This window comes from Loxodonta africana, chromosome 7, assembly GCF_030014295.1.
Source record: "Loxodonta africana isolate mLoxAfr1 chromosome 7, mLoxAfr1.hap2, whole genome shotgun sequence".
NCBI classification, from domain to species: domain Eukaryota; kingdom Metazoa; phylum Chordata; class Mammalia; order Proboscidea; family Elephantidae; genus Loxodonta; species Loxodonta africana.
The window spans coordinates 36,212,203-36,233,249 of NC_087348.1; the positions used below are offsets into that span (position 1 = coordinate 36,212,203).

At 35.9% G+C, this 21,047-nt stretch overlaps 1 protein-coding gene across 4 annotated transcripts in view; it reads left to right on the plus strand.

Moving 5' to 3' along the window:
* The window catches only part of CKAP5 (cytoskeleton associated protein 5), a 113,252-nt gene that overhangs the window by 24,054 nt on the left and 68,151 nt on the right, over window positions 1-21,047 (plus strand). For 3 of the 4 annotated variants that reach the window (XM_003412252.4, XM_010592087.3, XM_064288187.1), the window contains exons 2-9: window positions 1,306-1,399; window positions 5,524-5,717; window positions 7,218-7,424; window positions 10,707-10,878; window positions 12,096-12,228; window positions 12,456-12,556; window positions 14,362-14,475; window positions 19,076-19,180. In XM_003412252.4, the coding sequence (XP_003412300.2) occupies window positions 1,343-1,399; window positions 5,524-5,717; window positions 7,218-7,424; window positions 10,707-10,878; window positions 12,096-12,228; window positions 12,456-12,556; window positions 14,362-14,475; window positions 19,076-19,180 (1,083 nt within the window). In that variant the 5' untranslated portion in view covers window positions 1,306-1,342. The remainder of the gene's footprint in view (window positions 1-1,305; window positions 1,400-5,523; window positions 5,718-7,217; window positions 7,425-10,706; window positions 10,879-12,095; window positions 12,229-12,455; window positions 12,557-14,361; window positions 14,476-19,075; window positions 19,181-21,047) is intronic. The other variant, XM_064288188.1, reaches the window with a different exon arrangement.

The window sequence follows — 21,047 nt, forward strand, 5'->3', positions numbered from 1 at the left end:
CTCAAACTTTTGCCAAGAAAAGTTAACTTTAGAGGTTTTTAATTCTGGCTGCACATTAGAATCACCTAGTGAGCTTTTTAAATACATAGATATAGTATTAATTTTCTTGTATTTTATACACATATCAGTGCACAATGGGTTGAAAATTAAAAAAAAAAAAATTGTCCTTCACTGCATAGCGTTTGAGAAGTACTATGTAGTTCATTCGTTTTCACTGCTGTTAAATACTGTATTCTGAATATACTACTATTAGTTCATTTTCCTTTTGATGAACTTGTGAGTTGTTTTCAAACCTTGGTTATGAACAGTGTTGCTATGAACTGGCAATCAGTTTCTGGTGATCATTTATAGTTGCTGGGTGGTGTGTGCATCTTCAACTTAGATAATGCCGTAAAGGCTCCCAAACTGTTGTACTATTTTAACTCCCACCATTGCTGTATTACAGTTCCTGCTGATTTTCTATTAAAGTTTGTCTCCCACTCTAAAACACACAGCTGCTATTTCACATGGGTCCTGAGGATTTTGGAGAGAAATCTTAATGAGGGAAAGCTCTGCTTATAAACTTCTAGAATTCAGTCTTTATTTGAATATATAACTTTGCCGAGGATATTTCCCCCATTTCGATGGGAAGGAAACAAGGTGTGATAAAAAGGGCATAAGACTGAATCCTAGTGTGACCCCACTGCCTGCTGGTTTTGTTTTGGCAAGTTATTTAACCTCTGTGGGGTGAGTGTGTAAAATGGGGAAAATACCTATCTTTCATGTAGTTGTTGGAAATGTTAACTATGAACCTCACTAATTAAAAAATGTTTTAAATACAAAGTTTATCTGGGAATAGTTTGTTCAAGAATTTAATTTTTTACTGGTTTATATAAACATTTTGGCTAGAATCATGTGTAATTGATGTAGGTAGAGAACTTTGAGATTTTCCATATTATTTCCTAAAAGGAATTTTAAGTCAACAGTTGAAAGCATGACTTCTGCTAAAACTCTTTTCTTAGCCTTTTTAAAAGCTAAGTAGCTCAGCTCTTCAGTTTTATTCTAGCTTTGTCATATATCTAAAAAGTTCCTGTTTGGAAGAATATATAAGCATAATTTTTTCTTTTTCCATAGCAAGCGTCTGCCCCTTCTAGGTTGATTAACCTTTTTTAATGTTAATGGAATTAAATGAGCATCTAACCAAAGAATGGACTTTTTACTCTTGTTGGTGTGTGCATGATAAAATAATAATCACAAAAAAGTCATTTTGTCTTAAGAGACTGCTTGATTGCTAGAGTTAATAGGTGTCTATTTTTGTCTGACCAGGAACTACTCTTAATTCTAAGGAGAAACTGGAAGCACAATGGGAGATGACAGTGAGTGGATGAAACTGCCGGTTGATCAGAAATGTGAACACAAGGTGAGACTTTTCTCAAACTCACATTGTCATCATCTTGGCTCGTCAGTGGGGTTTTCTAGCTCAATTTAAAAAAAAAAAAAAAAAATTTTTTTTTTTTTAACCTCTGGAAAGAACTCAAAGAAAGGTATATTAATGAAGTGAAAAACAAGTCGAACCTCTAAAAATGGTTTTGTAAAGTGATTTTTACATTTGATGCTATATAAAGTTTTACTAGCTGGCTAGTTTTGTTATATCCTACTGTATATATACAAACACTTGGAGTAGTTAAAGACTTAGTTCATTGTATAGAAAACTTTTATTTGGAGATGTGTTCTGTATTCAGCTATAGAACTTCAGCATTTAAGTTCTCTGATCTCTATACTCTGTATTCCAGTATCTAACCTCAGAAGCTACTGATCTTTTATTCTGGTTCATTTTATTTTAAGCTAACTAGAAACAATTGATCATATGTATATTTTATCATTATTTCCTGTTACCATCGAGTTGATTCCACTCTTAGTGATCCGATAGGACAGAGTAGAACTGCCCCGTAAGGTTTCCAAGGCGGCAATCTTTACATAAGCAGACTGCCACATCTTTCTGCCACTGAGCAGCTGGTGGGTTCAAAGCATTGACCTTTTAGTTAGCAGCTAAGCAGTTTAACCACTTTGCCACCAGGGCTCCCATATCTTCGTTTAGTGGGTATTTTTTCAAATTATCCTGCGTTTTCCCAACTATAGCTCTAGTTTATTTCATTTTTAGTAATTTTTAAAATAAGAAATATTTACCATTCAGTCGATTTTAAAACCTCATTCCCCTTCTTGAGAACTTTCTCTACTTGAAGTTCTCAGATTAGCCCTCTTGTGTTGGCATTTCTTTTGTTTTTGGTGCTTGTTGCCAAAAAAAAAAAAATATAGCTAACACATTTGCCAGTTCAACATTTGTCACTAGAACCAGTGGAACCAGTTACATCTTCATTACATGAACCACGTTGTGCAACCACCACCAATATCCATTGCCATATTTTCTATCATTGGCATTTCTTTTCAAGTTCGTTTTGAGCATGAGTATTCAAGATTTGTAGTTGATGATTGTTAGAAATACAGAATAGATACATTAACCCACACAGTTGTATACATACAACTCTATATTCGTAGACTAGAAATTTGGAGCCCAGATCCCTATATCCTCTACAACGTTACTCCTTAACCTTGTATAATAAGTTAACTGGGATTGAATAAGGAGCCCTGGTGGCATAGTGGTTAAGCTCTCGGCTGCTAACTGAAAGGTTGATGGTTTGAACCCCCCAGCCGCTCCGAGGCAGAAAGATGTGGCAGTCTGTTTCTGTAAAGGTTTACAGCTTTGGAAACCCTATGGGGCAGTTCTACTCTGTCCTATAGGGTCACTATGAGTCAGAGTCGACTTGACAGCAGCGTGTTTGGTTTGGTTTTTTGGGATTGAATACTATATCAATAATCAATATATCTCTTCAGATAAGGCCATATTAACAGTGACCTAGTTAATTTTTATTCTAATTAGCATAGAAATTATTGGTATATAGTACATCAAATTGCAGCAAAACAAATTTTGGTGTGGGAATTTTAGAACTTGCTAAGGATGATAGCTATTTGTACTGCATTTTTGGTAGGTATTGTCTTTTCTCAAAGAAAAGGGGCAGATAAAATAGATAAATCTCTTGAATACTTTTCAAATTTTGTTTGGTTAGTATATGGTAAGAGCTTTGTAAGCCAGTGTGATTTGATGAATTTTTTTTTTCCGTTTATGTATCTACTATTGAGCATTTATTATGTGTTTTTAAAACTTAATGGAGTTGTTAAATCTGGTTTAAATTGGTTAGTAAATGTACAAGTTTTAATGCTAATCTATATTATACTTCACTCTAATTCTGCAGAATGTGTAGTGCCTTCTTAGGTTACGTAAAGGCATCTGTAATGGGTTAGGCAGCTTTCTTTAGAAAAGTTTTTTCTATGAGCATAGCACCAGCCCCAAATTGTATTTTCATTTAAATAGATAGTAAACTATTTTTCTTATTTTTCAATCATGTTGAGCCTTATCTTTTATTGATCTAATATAGTATTAATGACAAAAATCTAATTCTCTGCTAGTGCCTAACATAGTATCTTGCACATTCAACACACTGTAGCAGTGATCTTTTCAAAATGAAAATTTGATTATCACACATGCTAATCTCTCACTTACTCTCCCCCAAAACATTTTAGTGTCTGCCCATTGTTCTTTGAATAAGGAGTGGGATCTTTAATTTGGCCTTCACAGTCCTGCATGGCCCTTACCAGTCCTCTCCAGATCATTTTGTACCATGCTCCTCATCTCTCTGTATAGGAGTTGGAAGTACGCTTCCTGCTGCCAGAGTCTTTGCATGTACTATATACTGTTCTCTCTCCTGGAATATTCTTTATACCCTTTCCTGGTTAGTTCATACTTATTCCTCACAGCTCAATTCAATCATCACTTTCTCAGGGAAACCATTTCTTAACTCTTAGGACAGAGTAAGCCTCCTATTATGCACACTTTTAGCACCAAGTCTCTACTCCTTTGTAGCATTTACCACTTTATTAATTCTCACTTTGTTTGTTTGATTGCTTAATGTCTTTGTCTATTCCTAGAATATAAACTCACAAAGGACCAAGACTGTATCTGTTTTTACTTAATAAATACCTGCTGAATAAATTAATGAGAAAATAATACCTTAATAAAGGTGTCTCAAATCTATTAACTAAAACTAATAAATTATTGATTAAAAATTCTTTGTTGTTGTTGCTCGATTCCAACTCATAGTGACCCTATGTACAATAGAACGAAACACTGCCCGGTACTGCGCCATCCTCATGATCGTTGCTGTGTTTGAGCCCATTGTTGCAGCCACTGTGTCAGCCCATCTCATTGAGGGCCTTCCTCTTTTTTGCTGACCTTCTGGTTTACCATGCATGGTGTCCTTCTCTAGGGACTTGCCCCTCCTGATAACATGTCCAACATGTAACATGTACGTGAGGCGAAATCTCACCATCCTCACTCCTGTGGAGCATTCTGGTTGTACTTCTTCCAAGACAGATTTGTTCCTTTTTCTGCAATCAGTGGTATAGGTTCAGTATTCTTCACCAACACCGTAACTCAAAGGCATCAGTTCTTCTGTCTTCTGTATTCATTTTCCAGCTTTCGCATGCATATGAGGAAATTGAAAATTTCATGGCTTGTGTCACATGCACCTTAGCCCTCAAAGTGACATCTTTGCTCTTTAACACTTCAAAGAGGTCCTTTAGCAGCAGATTTACCCAATACAATACATTGTTTGATTTCTTGTCTGCTGCTTCCACGGGCATTGATTGCAAATCCAAGTAAAATGAAATCCCTGACTTCAGGATTTTCTCCGTTTGGCATGGTGTTGCTTATTAGTCCAGTTGTGAGGATTTTTGTTTTCTTTATGTTGAGATGTAATCCATACTGAAGGGTGTAGCCTTTGATCATCATCGGTAAGTGCTTCAAGTCCTTCAAGTCCTCTTCACATTCAGCAAGCAAGGTTGTGTCATCTGCATATCACAGGTTGTTAACGAGTCTTAACTCCAGTTGTGATACATGTTCTTCATATAGTCCAGTTTCTCAGATTATTTGATCAGCATACAGATTGAATAAGTATGATAAAAGGATACGACCTTGACAATTCTGTAGTGTAGTATAAAGCCTGCTTAATGATTACACAGATACAACTGAAAATCAACATGTATTGGAGATTGGGCAGTTTCAGCAGGATGATATCTCATGTTTAAATTGTCACATCTTTAATACCATATTATATTATAAAGAAGTAATAACTAATACTTGGGTACAAAGTGAAATACATTTGCCGTAGCCTGTTAATGAATTTTAAATGGCCTTGGCAGAGTATCATAAATATTAAACACTTATAAGAAAAAAATTTATTAGCTAATCTTTTTTGAAAACTGCCTGAATTTCTTAAACTCTTTTTTTGTTTCCAGTCATGGAGTCCTATGTTCAAGCCAGTGTGGGCATTTTGACTATTTTAACTCCTCCTCCCCCAAATGAACTGTAGATAATAATATCATTAAATTTTGTTTTGCTTCAAAATACTGCTTTTTTTTTTTTTTAAGCTCTGGAAAGCAAGACTAAGTGGATATGAAGAGGCCCTGAAGATCTTCCAGAAAATAAAGGATGAAAAGAGCCCAGAATGGTCCAAATACTTAGGATTGATCAAAAAATTTGTGACTGACTCCAATGCAGTGGTTCAGTTGAAAGGATTGGAAGCTGCACTTGTTTATGTTGAAAATGCCCATGTAGCAGGAAAGTAAGTAGTTTATTTTCAATTATTCTGGTAAAAAACCCTGTCTGGTGCTACATAGATTAATTTATGTGTGTTTGTGGATCATTGTCCTTGGCTACTAGTACCTTTAGAATGTAAATTAATTTTCATAGCTCCTTGATACTTGTTTTTCATTCTGTCTTTATCTACTCTCAGAAGCCTAAATGGTACATGAGAGCCCTACAGAGAAGGAGAAAATTAGAGATTAAATCTTGAGCTTTTACCTCAAAGTTTGATGGGCAAGTGATTTTTCCTTTTGAACCTTGTTAATGGAAATTATTCTAAACTAAAATGTAAAGTCTCCAGTCACTTTTAGAGGAAACTGAGATTGTCAGCAAAGGAATTAACAGAACTTCACTGAAGACACTTGGGTATTACAAAAAACTTATTCTACAAGGGTTTCCAGCTAGATGATTTTCATATCACATCTTTCTCCATGTGATCATCAGACATTTTTATCTCTTGGTGGAGGTAATGGTGTCACTAGACAACCCCTGTGACTCCTTGCTGGTTTAGTTTGAGCTATATATGATGGAGATTTCTAGTCATTCTACTCCATACCCCATAAACCTGGTCTTTCTAACCCTAGTTTTCACGTCATTGAAAGGAGCTCTCTGTACAAAAACATTTGGGACCCATGATTTAATTTCAGAAGGAATATACACTTTACATACTTCAAAGTCTATGCCAATTAAGATAATCCTTAATTTGAGAGTTTGCTTAGTTAATATCACCTGGTTTTCCCTGCCATTAGTAAAACCATTACTCTTTTTCTTTCTTAGCTGTTTTTTTTTTTTTTTTCCTGATATCAGAAGCTATGGTTTGGCAAATGCTTCATGTAATCTCAACCCACTTGATTCTTATAATTCCCAATAGTTCAGGCTTTGTTTAATTTAGAAGAGACTCAAAGCAATAAAAGTACTGTAAAGTCTTGCCAAGGAGTAAAGAGCAGTCATCCTCTCTGAAAAAATTCTGTTGTCCTAAGAAGTGTTTAAAATGATTTTTTTTTTTTAAAAGTAAGTACTCTGTAACCCCAGTTTTATAAAATACATCTATCTGTATGTATATATGCATAGAGGAAGGTCTGGAAGGATGAATATCTAAAAATTGAAAGTAGTTTTCCCTGAGTGGTCAGATTTCAAGGAATTTTTGCTATTTGTTTGAATGTTCTATATTTGTAAACATTTATAAACTGAGATTTTTAATATGTATAACAATTTTTAAATCCTTATTTACTTCTGTTCCTTTGTCTGCTGTGACATGTCTTAAACTTTTATAGTTTGCATAAGTGTTTTTAAAAATGTACCTGAACATAAATGAGAAATTAGAGGCTCATTTACTTTATTCCTAATCACTTATTTATATCTCCTTTTCCATGAACTTTTTCTAACTCTTTCCATTAAAATGTGATTTCTATTCTGGTGTGTGTGTGTGTGTGTGTGTGTGTGTGATGGTGGTGGTTATTGTTTATAATCTAAATTACAGAACCACAGGAGAAGTTGTGTCAGGCGTTGTAAGTAAAGTGTTCAACCAGCCTAAAGCCAAAGCCAAGGAGCTAGGCATAGAGATCTGTCTAATGTACATAGAGATTGAGAAAGGAGAGGCTGTGCAAGAAGAGCTCCTGAAAGGCCTGGATAATAAGAACCCCAAGATCATAGTGGCCTGTATAGAGACACTGAGGAAGGCCTTAAGGTAAGACTTTTTGTTGTTGCTTTTGTTCTATTAATAACTAGAATATCTCTGAGCGTGGGTTCCTGCTTTAAACAGAAATGGAAACTGCTGGACTTGACTTGGTATGCCATAACTACCAGTAAAGCAACTTGGAAAAAGCTAACCACATTCTTCTGGTGTGACACTTTGTATTGAGTAGTTTTATGCATCAAGTGTCTTGCATAGCTATTTTATCTAAATCCCTTCCTAATGAAGACGAGCAGGGGGTATTTTTGGCGTCTTCTCAGATTAAAAATTGGCCTTTTCTTGAAAAGGCACTCTTCAGATATTTAAACAGGTCTTTTCTCCTGCTATCCCTTAAGTTTAAATGTTTATATTTTAAAGTGTTGGCTAAAGTAAACCTTTGCCTTTTTAGTAAAGTAGAAGCAAATGCTTTGTCTTTAAACAGAAGCACAGTTGCAAATAGAGAATAACTTTTACTCTTATGTAATAGTTATTTTCAACCCTAGACTTTTGCCATTTGGCAGTGAAGTTTTTCATGAATGAGATCTCTTTCAGGAACAAATGGCTGTAATGTGCTAAACCAAAAAAACCCTTTGCTGTCAAGTCGATTCCAACTCATAGTGACCCTACAGGACAGAGTAGAACTGCTCCATAGAATTCCAAGGAATGCCTGGTAGATTTGAAAAAATTGCCAACCTTTTGGTTAACAGCCACCAGAGTTTCCAGTGTGCTATAAGAAATCTGAATTAGACAAACCACTAGTTCGTTTGTATTTGGCAGTCCTTCCAATCTGGTATCCTGTCCCCGATACTGTCCACATGAGATGCTTTAGAAAGCAGCTCTAGTGAAATCCTAAATATATGACCTATCAGAGTGATGATCATTCCAACTTGACTCTTTTCATTTATGACGTGTATCTTGGAGAAAATGCTTCCTTTGGTGTTTATTTTATGTGAAAATATCAAAATTATTGTATTTTGTTAAACTATCCTCAGTTGATAAATCTTAGTTTTTATATTTCACTTGTTTCTTAATGTTCTTTTATAAAGTTTGACTTCCACTTAGATTCTTGTGTGATAAATTTTCCCTTGTTTCTAGCATGTTACGATATGATAGACATTATGTATTTTTATGAATAGTAAATGATCTGCCCATCCTATCATCTTAGAGGTCTAGTGAATTGATTTGCTTATCAGAACTGTGCTTGTGTCACTATATCCATTGTCTTTGGTAGTAATGGATTTCTTAATAAAACGTGTTACACTATAATCTTCTGCCTTTAAATTAGAAGTTTATAATCTGGAATGCGGTAAGTTGTAGTAGTTTCATTTGTAATTAAGCTGACTGGGAGAGTAAGGGTAGGGAAAGAAGAGGTTAGGTGCATCTTCTTGTGTCTTCCTTATAGGTGTTATCTAGTGCCATCCCCGTGTGTTTCATTACCTGTCCTAAAGCTTCTCAGAATCTCTAATGGTTCTCTGGAACTAGATAGCTCCCTGGGGCCCTAAAGACCCTTGAGGCCAAACTGCTCAATCCTAGGTTCCAGGGCCTTCTAAAGCTGCTTTTGTTAGTGGTAGAATGTTTCTGTGTCCCTTAAAACAGGCTTCTGAAACCCTTTTGGTTTTTTCTGTAGTAATAAGTTTAATCTCAAAATTAGGTTTCATTTTGTTACGGGGTCTGTTTTCATGTGGACCTGTTCCATCTTCTTTTCTATCTTTTAGAGGTAGGTCAGGATAGAGAAACAAAGAAATACATGAAACAGTTACATAAAGGAAGATTAAAGCCAAACCAAATCCATTGCCATCGAGTCGTTTCTGACTCATAGTGGACCCTATAGGTCAGAGTAGAACTGCCATGTAGCGTTTCCAAGGCTGTAAATCTTTACAGATGCAGACTGCCACGTCTTTCACCCATGGAGTGGCTGGCGGGTTTGAACCGCTGTCCTTTTGGTTAGCAGCTGAGCCCTTTAACCACTACATCACCAGGGCTCCTCCCAAAGGAAGATTAAGAGGTCTCAAATCTTAGGCTCTTAAGACCATGTTAAGTGTCCCTAAAGCAGAATGGATTATCATCACCATGCTTTCCTGTTTCTCCGTTAGCTTTAAAGGTCAGCTGAGCCAAGTTAAAAAGTTTTCTTTCCTACTAAAATTAAGGACATTTGAAAGAAAATCTTAGAGATCACCTAGTTTATTTTCATGCTATGGTAGCTATACTTAAACTGTCTGACACAGCCAGGTGCCTTGTTAAAAATCACTTTCTAGAGAGAGTATTTTTATAGTCTTTTCTTTAACCTGTTAGAGTATGTCAACAGCTATTACAGGAAAATGTTATTGCATGCCCAGCTGTGTACATGAGATAAATAATATATTTGGGGCTTGATACTCACACAGAATTTTAGTGTCCTTTCATAACTAAATTTCTCTTCCTCCAGAATTAGTTATTCAGAAATGATAGCAATGACATCAGAAAGCTGAAATTGACCCATTGGGAACCGAGAAATATATTAAGTAGCAGATATATAAAGTTAAATGTGTGCTTTCTTTTAAAAGAAGTCAGCCTAACTATTTCTCCTCATGGAAAACTGAAACAAAGAGATATAAGTTGCCTGGGAATGCAGTGTGATAAGTGCAAAGCCAGGAAGGAAAACACACTGCTAGGATTAGTCGGCCATCTATCTAGTTAAGTGAATCTTCTTAATTAAAAGAACTATTAAGAGTTTGTTAAAAGTAGATTTCACTCATCTTCTAAATATTTATGAACTTATTTATGTTTTTAAGATATTTTAAGTAGTATTTAAGATATTATACAAGTGCTGGGCCTTTGTAGATTTGAATTATTCCTGACATGGTTACCTAGAGGTTAGTTTTTCACTGATGATATTATTTTGGGCCCTAGACAATAATATTCTTGGAAGAATGGCATCTAAATGTAGATGTGGTTATAAGTTCCTTCTTTCTGCTGCCTTAAAACAAAACATCATGCTTGTAAAGTTCAGGGTCAGTGGAAAAGAGGAAGATCATCAACGAGGTGGATCGACACAGTGGCCGCAACAATGAGCTCAAGCACAACAACGATTGTAAGGGTGGCACAGGACCGGGCAGTGTTTCGTTCTGTTGTGCACAGGGTCGCTATGAGTCGGAACCGACTGGATGTCACCTAACAACAACAACAAACAAAACAAAACAAAAGCTGTATAAACCTATTTTTGTATAATTACAGAAATATGTTTGAGTGAACAAAAGCTAACATTTAACCCAAGCATATTGTGTGTTGACAATTCTTTTTCCAATTTTTTACTTCTAGTGAATTTGGTTCAAAAATCATCTTGCTTAAGCCAATTATCAAGGTGTTGCCAAAACTCTTTGAGTCTCGAGAGAAGGCTGTTCGAGATGAAGCCAAACTAATTGCTGTGGAGATTTACAGATGGATTCGGGATGCTCTGAGACCCCCATTACAAAATATAAATTCTGTCCAGGTGAGACACAAAGTTTGTCTGTCTTTTCATAAAGTTAATAAAAAGATATTCCCTTCCTATCTTGTCAATATTCTGCAATTGTTACAAATAATTATTTTTCACTCTAATTTATTTTTTTATTGTGCTTTAGGTGAAAGTTTACAGCTCAAGTTAATTTCTCATGCAAAAATTTACACACACATTGTTATGTGATGTTATTTGCAATCTCTATAATGTGACAGCACAGTCCCCCTTTCCACCTCATGTTTCTTGTGTTCATTCAGCTGGCTCCTGTCCCTCCCTGCCTTCTTATCCTGCCTCTGGACAGGAGCCACCCATTTGGTCTTGTGTGTCTGCTTGAACTAAGCAGCACACTTTTCACGATTATTACTTTGTGTTTCATAATCCAGTCTAATATCTGTCTGAAGAGTGGGCTTTGGGAATGGTTTTAGTTCTGGGTTAACAGAGCATCCTGGGGCCGTGGCTTCAGGGGTTCCTCCGGTCTCAGTCAGACCATTAAGTCTGGTCTTTATATGTGAATTTGAGTTCTGCTTTGCACTTTTCTCTTGCTCCATCAGGGACTCTCTGTTGTGTTCCCTGTCAGGGCAGTCATTGATGATAGCTGGGCACCATCTAGTTCTTCTGGTCTCTGGCTTATGTGGCCCTTTTGTCTCTTGGTCATTAGTGTTCTTCATTCTCCTTTGCTCCAAGTGGGTTGGGACCGATTGATGCATCTTAGATGGCCGCTCCACTTTTAACTTTAAAAGCAGTTGATTTTCCTAAGCATAGCTAGCTTTCTCTGCTGTTAGTTTATACATTCAGTGATTCCAGTATGATGGTGCTGAATCTACAGCAGTATAAAAGATCTCTTCATAACTTTATTGGGTGGCAGGCTTTAATGTCTGTTTGGGCAAAATGCATTCTGTCCTTTTTATTATTACAATTGGTTTTGGAGACTGTGTTCTGATGCAGATATACGTGAATTCATGAACTGACGAAGGTTTACTAAAAAGTGGATTTTTACTCTTTTCTCTCAATGCTTAGACATACATCTTCAATGTAATAAATGTGAGTCAGTTTGACTTATGCTATGAAATATGTGCAATTTAAATTTATCTTTTCTTGATTGCCCCATTAAAGCCACATATATAAGAAATTAGATTCAGTAAATATAAATGTTAAGTATGTTTTCTAATGACATGTAGACATGTTTCAAAAATAGTTTATGACTTTTACAGTTGAAAGAACTAGAAGAAGAATGGGTCAAACTGCCAACAGGTGCCCCTAAACCGACTCGGTTTCTGCGTTCCCAGCAAGAACTAGAAGCTAAATTGGAACAGCAACAGTCTGCTGGCGGAGATGCTGAGGGAGGTAAGCCAAGTTTAAATACTGGTTTCTGTAAAAATTAGCAAAAACTGTCACTGACGTAAGAACCTATGTTCAGTAGGCATATTTTGTAAGACCACCATTGAATAAAATGTAAGTTGAATGTAGCATTTATAACCCTGATTTCATCGGGGTATGAAGGGATTGGTAACTGTTTGGTAGTAAAACCATTCCATCTGTTTTTAAGGTTTGTTTTGTTTTTCTTCTGGAAGGTGGTGATGATGGTGATGAAGTGCCACAGATAGATGCTTATGAGCTTTTGGAAGCAGTAGAAATCCTCTCCAAACTTCCCAAAGACTTCTATGACAAAATTGTAAGTAATGGTTAAATATTCTTTCGTTTATTTCATTTTAAATAGTGACTTGAGTAGAAATAGAGAATGCTCTGCTGAGCCCTTCCCACCCCATGTCTTCCCTAGCAGAGTGAGTTGCTTCTACATCTTTGCTCCCGTAGTACTTTGTATATACTACACCTACTGTAGTACTTTTTTTTTTTTTTACCTTGCCAAAAAGCAGAGCATTATTCTTGACTTCTCCCTTTTCCTCACTGTCTTTCTGGTTTTACCTTTCGATATCTCTCAAATTCAACCCTTTCCTCCATCTCCACTGCCACTACTTGACATTTGTTGTTTCTTGAACTTGGTACTGTTGACATTTTGATTTGTCAAAATGTAAAATTCTTTGTTTTGAGGGTGCTATCCTGTGCATTGTAGGATGTTCAGCAGCATCTCTGGCCTCTGCCCAATAGATGTCAATGATTTCCCTCATCCCGCCAAGGTCATGAGAATCAAAAATGTTTTCAGACATTGCCAGATGTTCCTTGGGAGGCTGAATCATCCACAGTTGAGAAGCATAGCCTTATCCTAATGTCCACCATCATCTTTTGCCCTAAGTGCTGCAGTAGTCTTCTTATGAGGTTCCCTGTCACTGCTCTTGCCTCCTTCTAACCATATTTTCCAATGTAATTAGAGGTATCTGTTTTGAAAATATAGGCCTTCCTATGTTATTGCCTAATTAAAACCCTGCAGTGGCTTGCATGGTTTTAAGGTGATGTCTGGAAATCATCCTTTGGCCTTTGAGGCTATCCATGTCCTGTCTTTCATGCCTTCTGGCCTCATCTTTAGTTGTGCTTGTTCTCAATGCTCTAGCCACACTAGACTTCTCCCAATATCTAATGTGCTACACTTTTTTTAAAAACTCTGGGTATTAACATATGCTGTTCTTTCTGCCTGTAACATTCTTCACTCCCCATTCCCCTGGTAATACTTCTTCATTCTTTAGATCTCACCTTAAGCATCATTTTTTTAGGGGAGATCTTACCTGACTTCCTAAACTAGGTTAACTTCTCTTACTGTGTTACCAAAGCAGCTTGTATTTGTCCTTTCATATTGGTCACAACCTGGTAGTTATTTATTAAAGATCTCCCTAGCTCTGCTATAAGTTCCTTGAGTATCTTACTAACTTCTGATTTATAAATAAATATTTGTTAAATTGAACTGTATGCTTCTCCAGAACTGTGAGTTTGTCGTCTTCTTTATATCCTCAGTTGTTTCAAATAATAGGTGTTCAAATTGTTGAATGATCATTTGATCTCTAGGGAAGCATATTCTACTTTATGGCCATAAAGGAAAAGGATTGCTGGAAATTTGGAAAACGAATCTCCAAGATTAGAACAGCTTTGGTTGTTGGTTATGAGATTCTTTTCTGGTCTTCTTAATGTTATCACTATGGAAATTCTACACCTGTAATTGTGCCACTGTGAGATAGGCTAAAAATGCTTTCTTTCGATGTTTTCTGTTTAGCACCTGCTTAGTAACATTTTTACCTACAATGTGAAAAGGAATAAAGTCTAGGGTACCTCATTCTATTTACTTCTTATAGAACTTTAGTGATATGAAATCTTATAAAGTACTTTTTATATATGAACAAAAATTTATATATATCTATAAACAGCACATTCTGATTGGCTATACAGTTTTGCAATTTTGTTTTTAAACTAGCTTTAGAAAAGTTTCTGGAAACAAATTATATATCTTTGAATTAGTACAGCGTAAGAAATAGACTTCTATTCTGCTGTCATAATTTCTCTTCTATAAGTGACTTTTATTATATCTTGTAGGAGGCAAAAAAATGGCAAGAAAGAAAAGAAGCTCTGGAGGCTGTAGAAGTACTAGTAAAAAACCCCAAACTGGAAGCAGGCGATTATGCGGATTTAGTAAAAGCATTAAAGAAGGTAAATGTGAGGAGTTAAAGCATTGGTATTCTAATACCTGGGCAGGCCATTGAATTTTTCAGTCATCTTTATCATAAATACATTCCGATTTAAGGAACACTGTTGATGCTTTTTAAATTATAGACATGCATTCTTAAAGGATTGTCTGAATTATTGTCCTAGGTTAGTTTGGAGGGATTGGTTTTCAATTATTGTTTATAATCACTTTGACTTTAAGTATGCTATTTGGTAGTGCCTACAAACCTCACCAAAAAAAAAAAGGTCTTGCTGATCTAGAATCACATGTTCCAGTTTTACAGTTCTGTAGGACAAGTTATTTAAATTGACTTCATTTAATGGAACAAGTATTAAATGTGAAGAGTTTTTTGTTAGATAGCAGATGGTACCATACTGTGTTGTATCAGCATGTGAAGCAATGGTTGTACAGGTATGTGGTTATAAAACAGGCAAATACTAAATAAGAAATAAACATTTTTAGTAAATACTTGGTGTTGCTTAGGTCCAACCAGGTTAAATGCTGCCAGTGGATGTTTTGTATTTTAATAGCTTTTTATAATATCTGCAAGTAGAGATGAAACACTGTGGGTATACTTATAGAGCTTGAGAACAAATCTGAAGGCATACTCTTGACTACATACAGCGAGGTTGAAAACTTTGTTTTTTGTAATTTCAGGCTCAGGAAGCAGAGGATTAGAATGGTGAGGGGAAGGTGGTTAATTTTTAATTGTATTCATATGTAAGTAGTTCTCATAGTTGGCCTTCCTATTCATTCCTCCGAGTGAGACTTGAGGCAGAGATATCGTTTGTCAAAACCTTTTGTTCAGTCATCAGTCTTCCATCTTGAAGAGCCACAGACTCAGGCAAGATTAATTAAAAGAGAATTTCTCTGGATAAAAAAGAGTTTTACTCACCTGGGTACCAGGGAAAAGAATGGGAGAAAGAAGGGTAGAGGGCCCTCAGAGAGGAGAAGTGAGATTTCTAGCAACCTGAGAAGAGAGCTTCTGATTTCTCTGGTAGTTCTTTCAGTGTGTAATTTTTTAGTAGGGGTCTTTCTGCTCTGTCACTGAATTTTCAGTGTGTGTGTCACATGAAAGTTTTTTTTCTTCTCCCTGATCATTAATTGATGTTTTCCACGCACGTTTTCTTAGGATATTAGATTTTCAAATGAAAACTGTCCTGTGATTTCCATTGGGACTGTGATTATAAATGTTGTCTCTCACTGCGTTATATAGAGAGAGGAATGTGGATTTTGTGTTTGGGTAGACATAGACAAGAAATTTCTGTGAGAGCTAGTGGAGCAGTAGAAACTTCTTTGCCTCTTCATATGGTGGGGTTGAGGGAAATCAGTCAAAGGCAGCAAACAAGTAAAAAGAAATTTCATTTTGTGGCTAAAGATATTTAAAACAATGAAAGTTAGCCTCAGCTATATAAAATAATGTGAGTCACGGCATTTTATTTTTTATACTTCATTTTATTTATATGTACACACAAACACATAAACTTTATATCCATATGTTGACTTAAGAAAGACATGTTAAAAATGAAATGGTGACATAGAAGAAAGAGAAGGATTGAAGGATAAGGATACAGACTCTTCTTTCCTCCATAAATATGCTCTTCTCTCCACTGGCTGTATCAAGTAATCCCATTAATTTCCCAATTCTTTTTTTTTCTTTTATACAAGTAGTAAAGAACTACTAGTTTTGAAATTGGTTGTGGTTTTCCTGGTGTTATTTCTTAAACCGTTATCTTTATAGTTTTCACCTGACATAGCATATATGCCACCACCATTGTCTCCTCCCCAACCAGGTATCTTCTTTGACTTTGCCAACTGGCTATGGATATTGGTTGATAAATATATACACACACATACACATGCATGTATACACGTGTGTGTGTGTATATATATATATATTTTTAATGTTTAGATTTAGATTTTGGTTTTCAGTGTGTTTTATTATACAATCTCCAGATTTCCTATATTAACTTTTACTCACTTGGCCTTTCTACTTTTTTCCCCTTTGATTATTGCTTTTGTGTTCATCATAGTTTCCTAAACACAGTAATTCACGATGGGTTTCGTTGAATTTTCCCTCTGCCTACAGCGTGTTTTTGTTTTACTATTAGCTACTGATTTACGTACTAATTAGAGATTAATACTAATTGATAACTACTTAAAATCACATTGCATTTTAACACTGTAGGCTCAGATTAACAAGAGAGTGACAGTACTTTTAATTATAGAAAATTTGCTGTTGTTAGATTGAGATTATGAGCTCAAGTTCTCTTCCCCCAGTCTAGAACAGAAGTCACTGAGTTTTTTTTCTGCAGTGGAGTTCCCCACATGTACTATTTTTCTTAAAAATAAGCACTTTTCCACCTTTCTCCTCCCATTTCCCAACTTAGAACTACTTGTTCAGTCAAATTCTAATATAAGACAATGATTGTTGACAAGCAGATATTGTACTGGGGTACCTGGTTCACCACTTACTTGATACAAGTTCATTCAACCTTTGCCATCTTGAACTATAATAGGTTCATAGGCTCTTCTTCAATACTTTACATGAGGATCCTGAGTGTCTAGAATCTAACCCCCACTGGCTAAGGAGTGCTAATCACCTAAGAATGATGGTTTTTATTTGGGGCCATATAAGAAAATCACCATTTGAGCTCTATTAAAATGTTGTTGTTAGGTGCCTTCGAGCCCCTTCTGACTTACTGTGACCCTGTGTACCACAGAACAGAACACTGCCCGGTCCTGTGCCATCCTTACAGTTGTTGCTGTCTTTGAACCCATTGTTACAGCCACTGTCTCAGTTTATCTTGTCAAGGGTCTTCTTCTTTTTCACTGACCTTCTACCTTACCAAGCATGATGTCCTTCTCCAGGGACTGGTCGCTCCTGATAACACGTCCAAAGTACGTGAAACAAACTCTCACAATCCTTGCTTCCAGGGAGCACTCTAGTTGTATTTCTTCTAAGACAGATTTGTTTGTTCTTTTGGCAGTCCATGGTGTATTCACTATTCTTTGCCAACACCGTACTTCAAAGGCATCATTTCTTCTTTGGTCTTCCTTAAAAATACCAATGTCCAAATTCTGTCCCAGATTCTTTAAATTAGAATTTCAATTTCTTGAAATGAGGCCTGGCCTGTGTTTGATGACCATCTTGGAATATATATTTTTAGATGGCGAATAAAAATTTGAGCATCTAAATCATACCTGAGAGGTTTCTGTTCAGGAAAAAAATCAGGACATTTACAAATATGAACAGTGAGTTAAATACAGAAATTATTGGAAAAGTTTTTTCTCCACAGACTTATAGTAATTAGACATTCAATGAGATGTTTATTAGGCATCTTCTCAAAATAAATTTGCTAAGAATTTAGAGGGGGAACATGGTTTAGTAAACAGAGCAAAAGCTTTGAAGTCAAAACAGACCTGGATTCAAATCACAGCACTACCGTTTGCTAGCTTTGTGACCGTGAGCAGGTTAATCTCTATTTCATTTTTGAAATCTGTAAAACAGATATAATAATACCTATCTCATAGGGTTTGGGTGAAAATTAAATGAAATAAGGATTGTAAAGCACCTATAAAATTGTGGTGCCTAGTTTGTTTCCAATAAATGTTAGTTTCTTTTCTTTCTTTTTATTCCTCAGTACTTAAGGAAGGCTAGAACTTCCTTGAATGCTCCATGTTAGAGGTTGTTTAATGCAGGGAATCTGAAATAAAGAGTTCTGCTTATAGAATATTAGAGACCAGAGAAAATTTGAAGTAGGGTGAAGTGTTAACTTCTACCTGGGAAAAGAATGAAGAGCAAGGGTTTGGGGCTTTTTAACACCAACTGACTTGGGCAGTATGCCACAATAAAATCTTAGCAGGGAGGAACCTAGCTGTAGTCACTGTTTTGCTGAATTGATACAGATGCAGTTTCTAACCCATTAATTTGCATAAGTGCTAGGCTTCGTGGGGCATAGTATCAGAAGAGGCAGCATAAACAATGCTGGAGGAGAATCAGCTACAAGGCTCTTAAGTATAAACTTGACTATTACTTGGGGACTAACATGGCAGCTGCAATGCCAGAAGCGCCCTCAGAGGAATGGTTCCAATGGAATTTGCAATTTAGAGTCCCCAGGGACTTCCTGAAGACACCTACAGCAGTTTCCACCTGTGCACGTTAGGTATAAATGTTAGAGCTGCCTCTCCCTGGTGTCCTTCAGAAATAGGCTATCGTTTGGATTCCTTTCTCCCAAAACAAAGCCAGCATACAGGTTGCTTGCAAAGCAAGTCTCCAGCTTCTCGGCCATTATCAGGGTCACCTCCTGCATCATTGACAGCCCAGGCTACCACTGATGGAGAGTTAGCAATTCAAAGTTGTGGTTTCATGTATATTTCACTGGTGAAACTTTAAGCTAGGAGGCTAAACATAAGGAACAGAAGCTCCCAACTTTGAATTAGCAAATGAAAGTCCTTCTTCGTAGGAAAAAAAAATTGGTAACGATTAGTGTAATTGTGCTCAGAGTTCTTTCCAGAATAAATTTTCAGTTCACCTCTATAGGACTGCAGCTATTTTGTTTTTCCTTCTTGCTGACTTTATAGGTTGTTGGAAAGGACACCAATGTTATGTTGGTGGCTTTGGCGGCAAAATGTCTTACTGGCCTGGCTGTTGGGCTAAGGAAGAAATTTGGACAATATGCAGGACATGTAAGTAACACTGCTCTTTAGATACAAATCAACAAAATGATCGAGAATGGCAGGCTAGTTTGGTTTATGCATTAAAGCAACTCTGCGGCATGAATCTTTATAGATTGGGCAAAGTAAATTTCTCACAAAATTTCCCTAATATTCGGCATAACTCAATAAAGAGGTCAGTTGTAACTAAATTCATTTAGCCTTATGTAGAAAGTCAGTCACTTGGCCCAGAGTACTTAATTTATTTGCTTATTGTTTATTTATTCCACCTTGTTCTTAGAACACTATATGCAGTATTACAGGTTGAAATAAAACTTCAAATAAGCAGGACAGAGTGAAAAATGAGGATAAGAAAGGCAATATAAACCAGAAGTGAGGTCAATATATAAAATGTATATTAAAAGTGTTTTCCTATTTAAAAGAATAATTTACTTATATACTGGAGACATTTTTGTATAGGTTACACTGTTGGTAATATATCAGTTTAATTTATTCTAAGAATATCTGACCGGAGACAGTCATTGAATGTTTGTTTGGTAGCACTCAAGTTTGATAACTGTTTTAACAAATTGTGATGTTTACTTTAAATGTGGCATCTCTCCATTGGCCTCTTAAGTCTGGTCTGAACTACCTAGAATGCTTCACCATCCTGAGACTGACCTTACTGAACTTTAGAGTTCAACTTCCTAGCCATTTGAGCATTTGATTCCCTACATTGACTTAAGAGTCTCCTAATAGTCCCTAGTCACGTGTCATTTTATTTGAGTTATGATATTTGGAGCTTGCTTACTCATAGCATTAAAAATAAATTCAGAGAACTTAACTAAAAAAAAAAAAAAAAAGATACTGCCAAATAAATCATGACTGGCTATTACCGGGGAAATAAAAACAAGGGTCTATAAAACCCTTAAACATGTAAATCATAAATTGGAGCAGAAGTTATAACCAATATCTTTATAAACCCAAAAAAACCAAACCCCTTGCCATCGAGTTGATTCCGACTCATAGCAACCCTACAGGACAGAGTAGAACTGCCCCATATAGTTTCCAAGGAGCACCTGGTGGATTCAAACTGCCAACCTTTTGGTTAGCAGCTGTACCTCTTAACCACTCCGCCACCAGGGTTTCCAAATATCTTTATAACAAGCATTAATGTTTATTATATAATATTTGTGTGTGTTAATGTATGTATGCTATCAGCATATTAAACAGCTTTTGGTTCGCTTTATGTTACTTATTAGGATATTTTTATACATTCGTATTAGGAATAACTTTCAAGCTAGAAAACAAATTTTTTAATTCATTTTAATTTACTAAATCATGTTTGGGTGATTACTTGGCCCTCTAGTTTGAGTTCTGACTCTGGATTTTTAACATATTGTTGTGTGGCTTAAACAATATCTCCAGTGTTTTATATTTTAAAGAAAATTTTTCCACAAAAATATATAATATACAGCATTAATATCAGGCATGTTAGTGGTTCAATTTTATTTTCTTTACCTATTTATAAACCATCTTTTTGGCCTTATTTATACAAGTGAACTTGAGTTTTATCATCATTAGAATATTTTGATTTGCAAATTTGTAACTTCTAGTATTGATAACTCCTGCTATTGAAAATGTAGCCCTGGTGGTGCAGTGGTTAAACATTCAGCTGCTGACCAAACAGTCAGCAGTTCAGATCCACCAGCCACTCCTTGGAAACCCTATGGGGCAGTTCTACCCTGTCTTACAAGGGTCACTATGAATCGGAATTGACTCAACAGCAGTAGGTTTTTGGTTTTTTGGTTTTACTATTGAAAATACTGTATTCCTTATGATTTATACCACTTCTGTGAAATCTTGAAAAAAAAAAAAAACTTTAGATGCCATTGAGCGT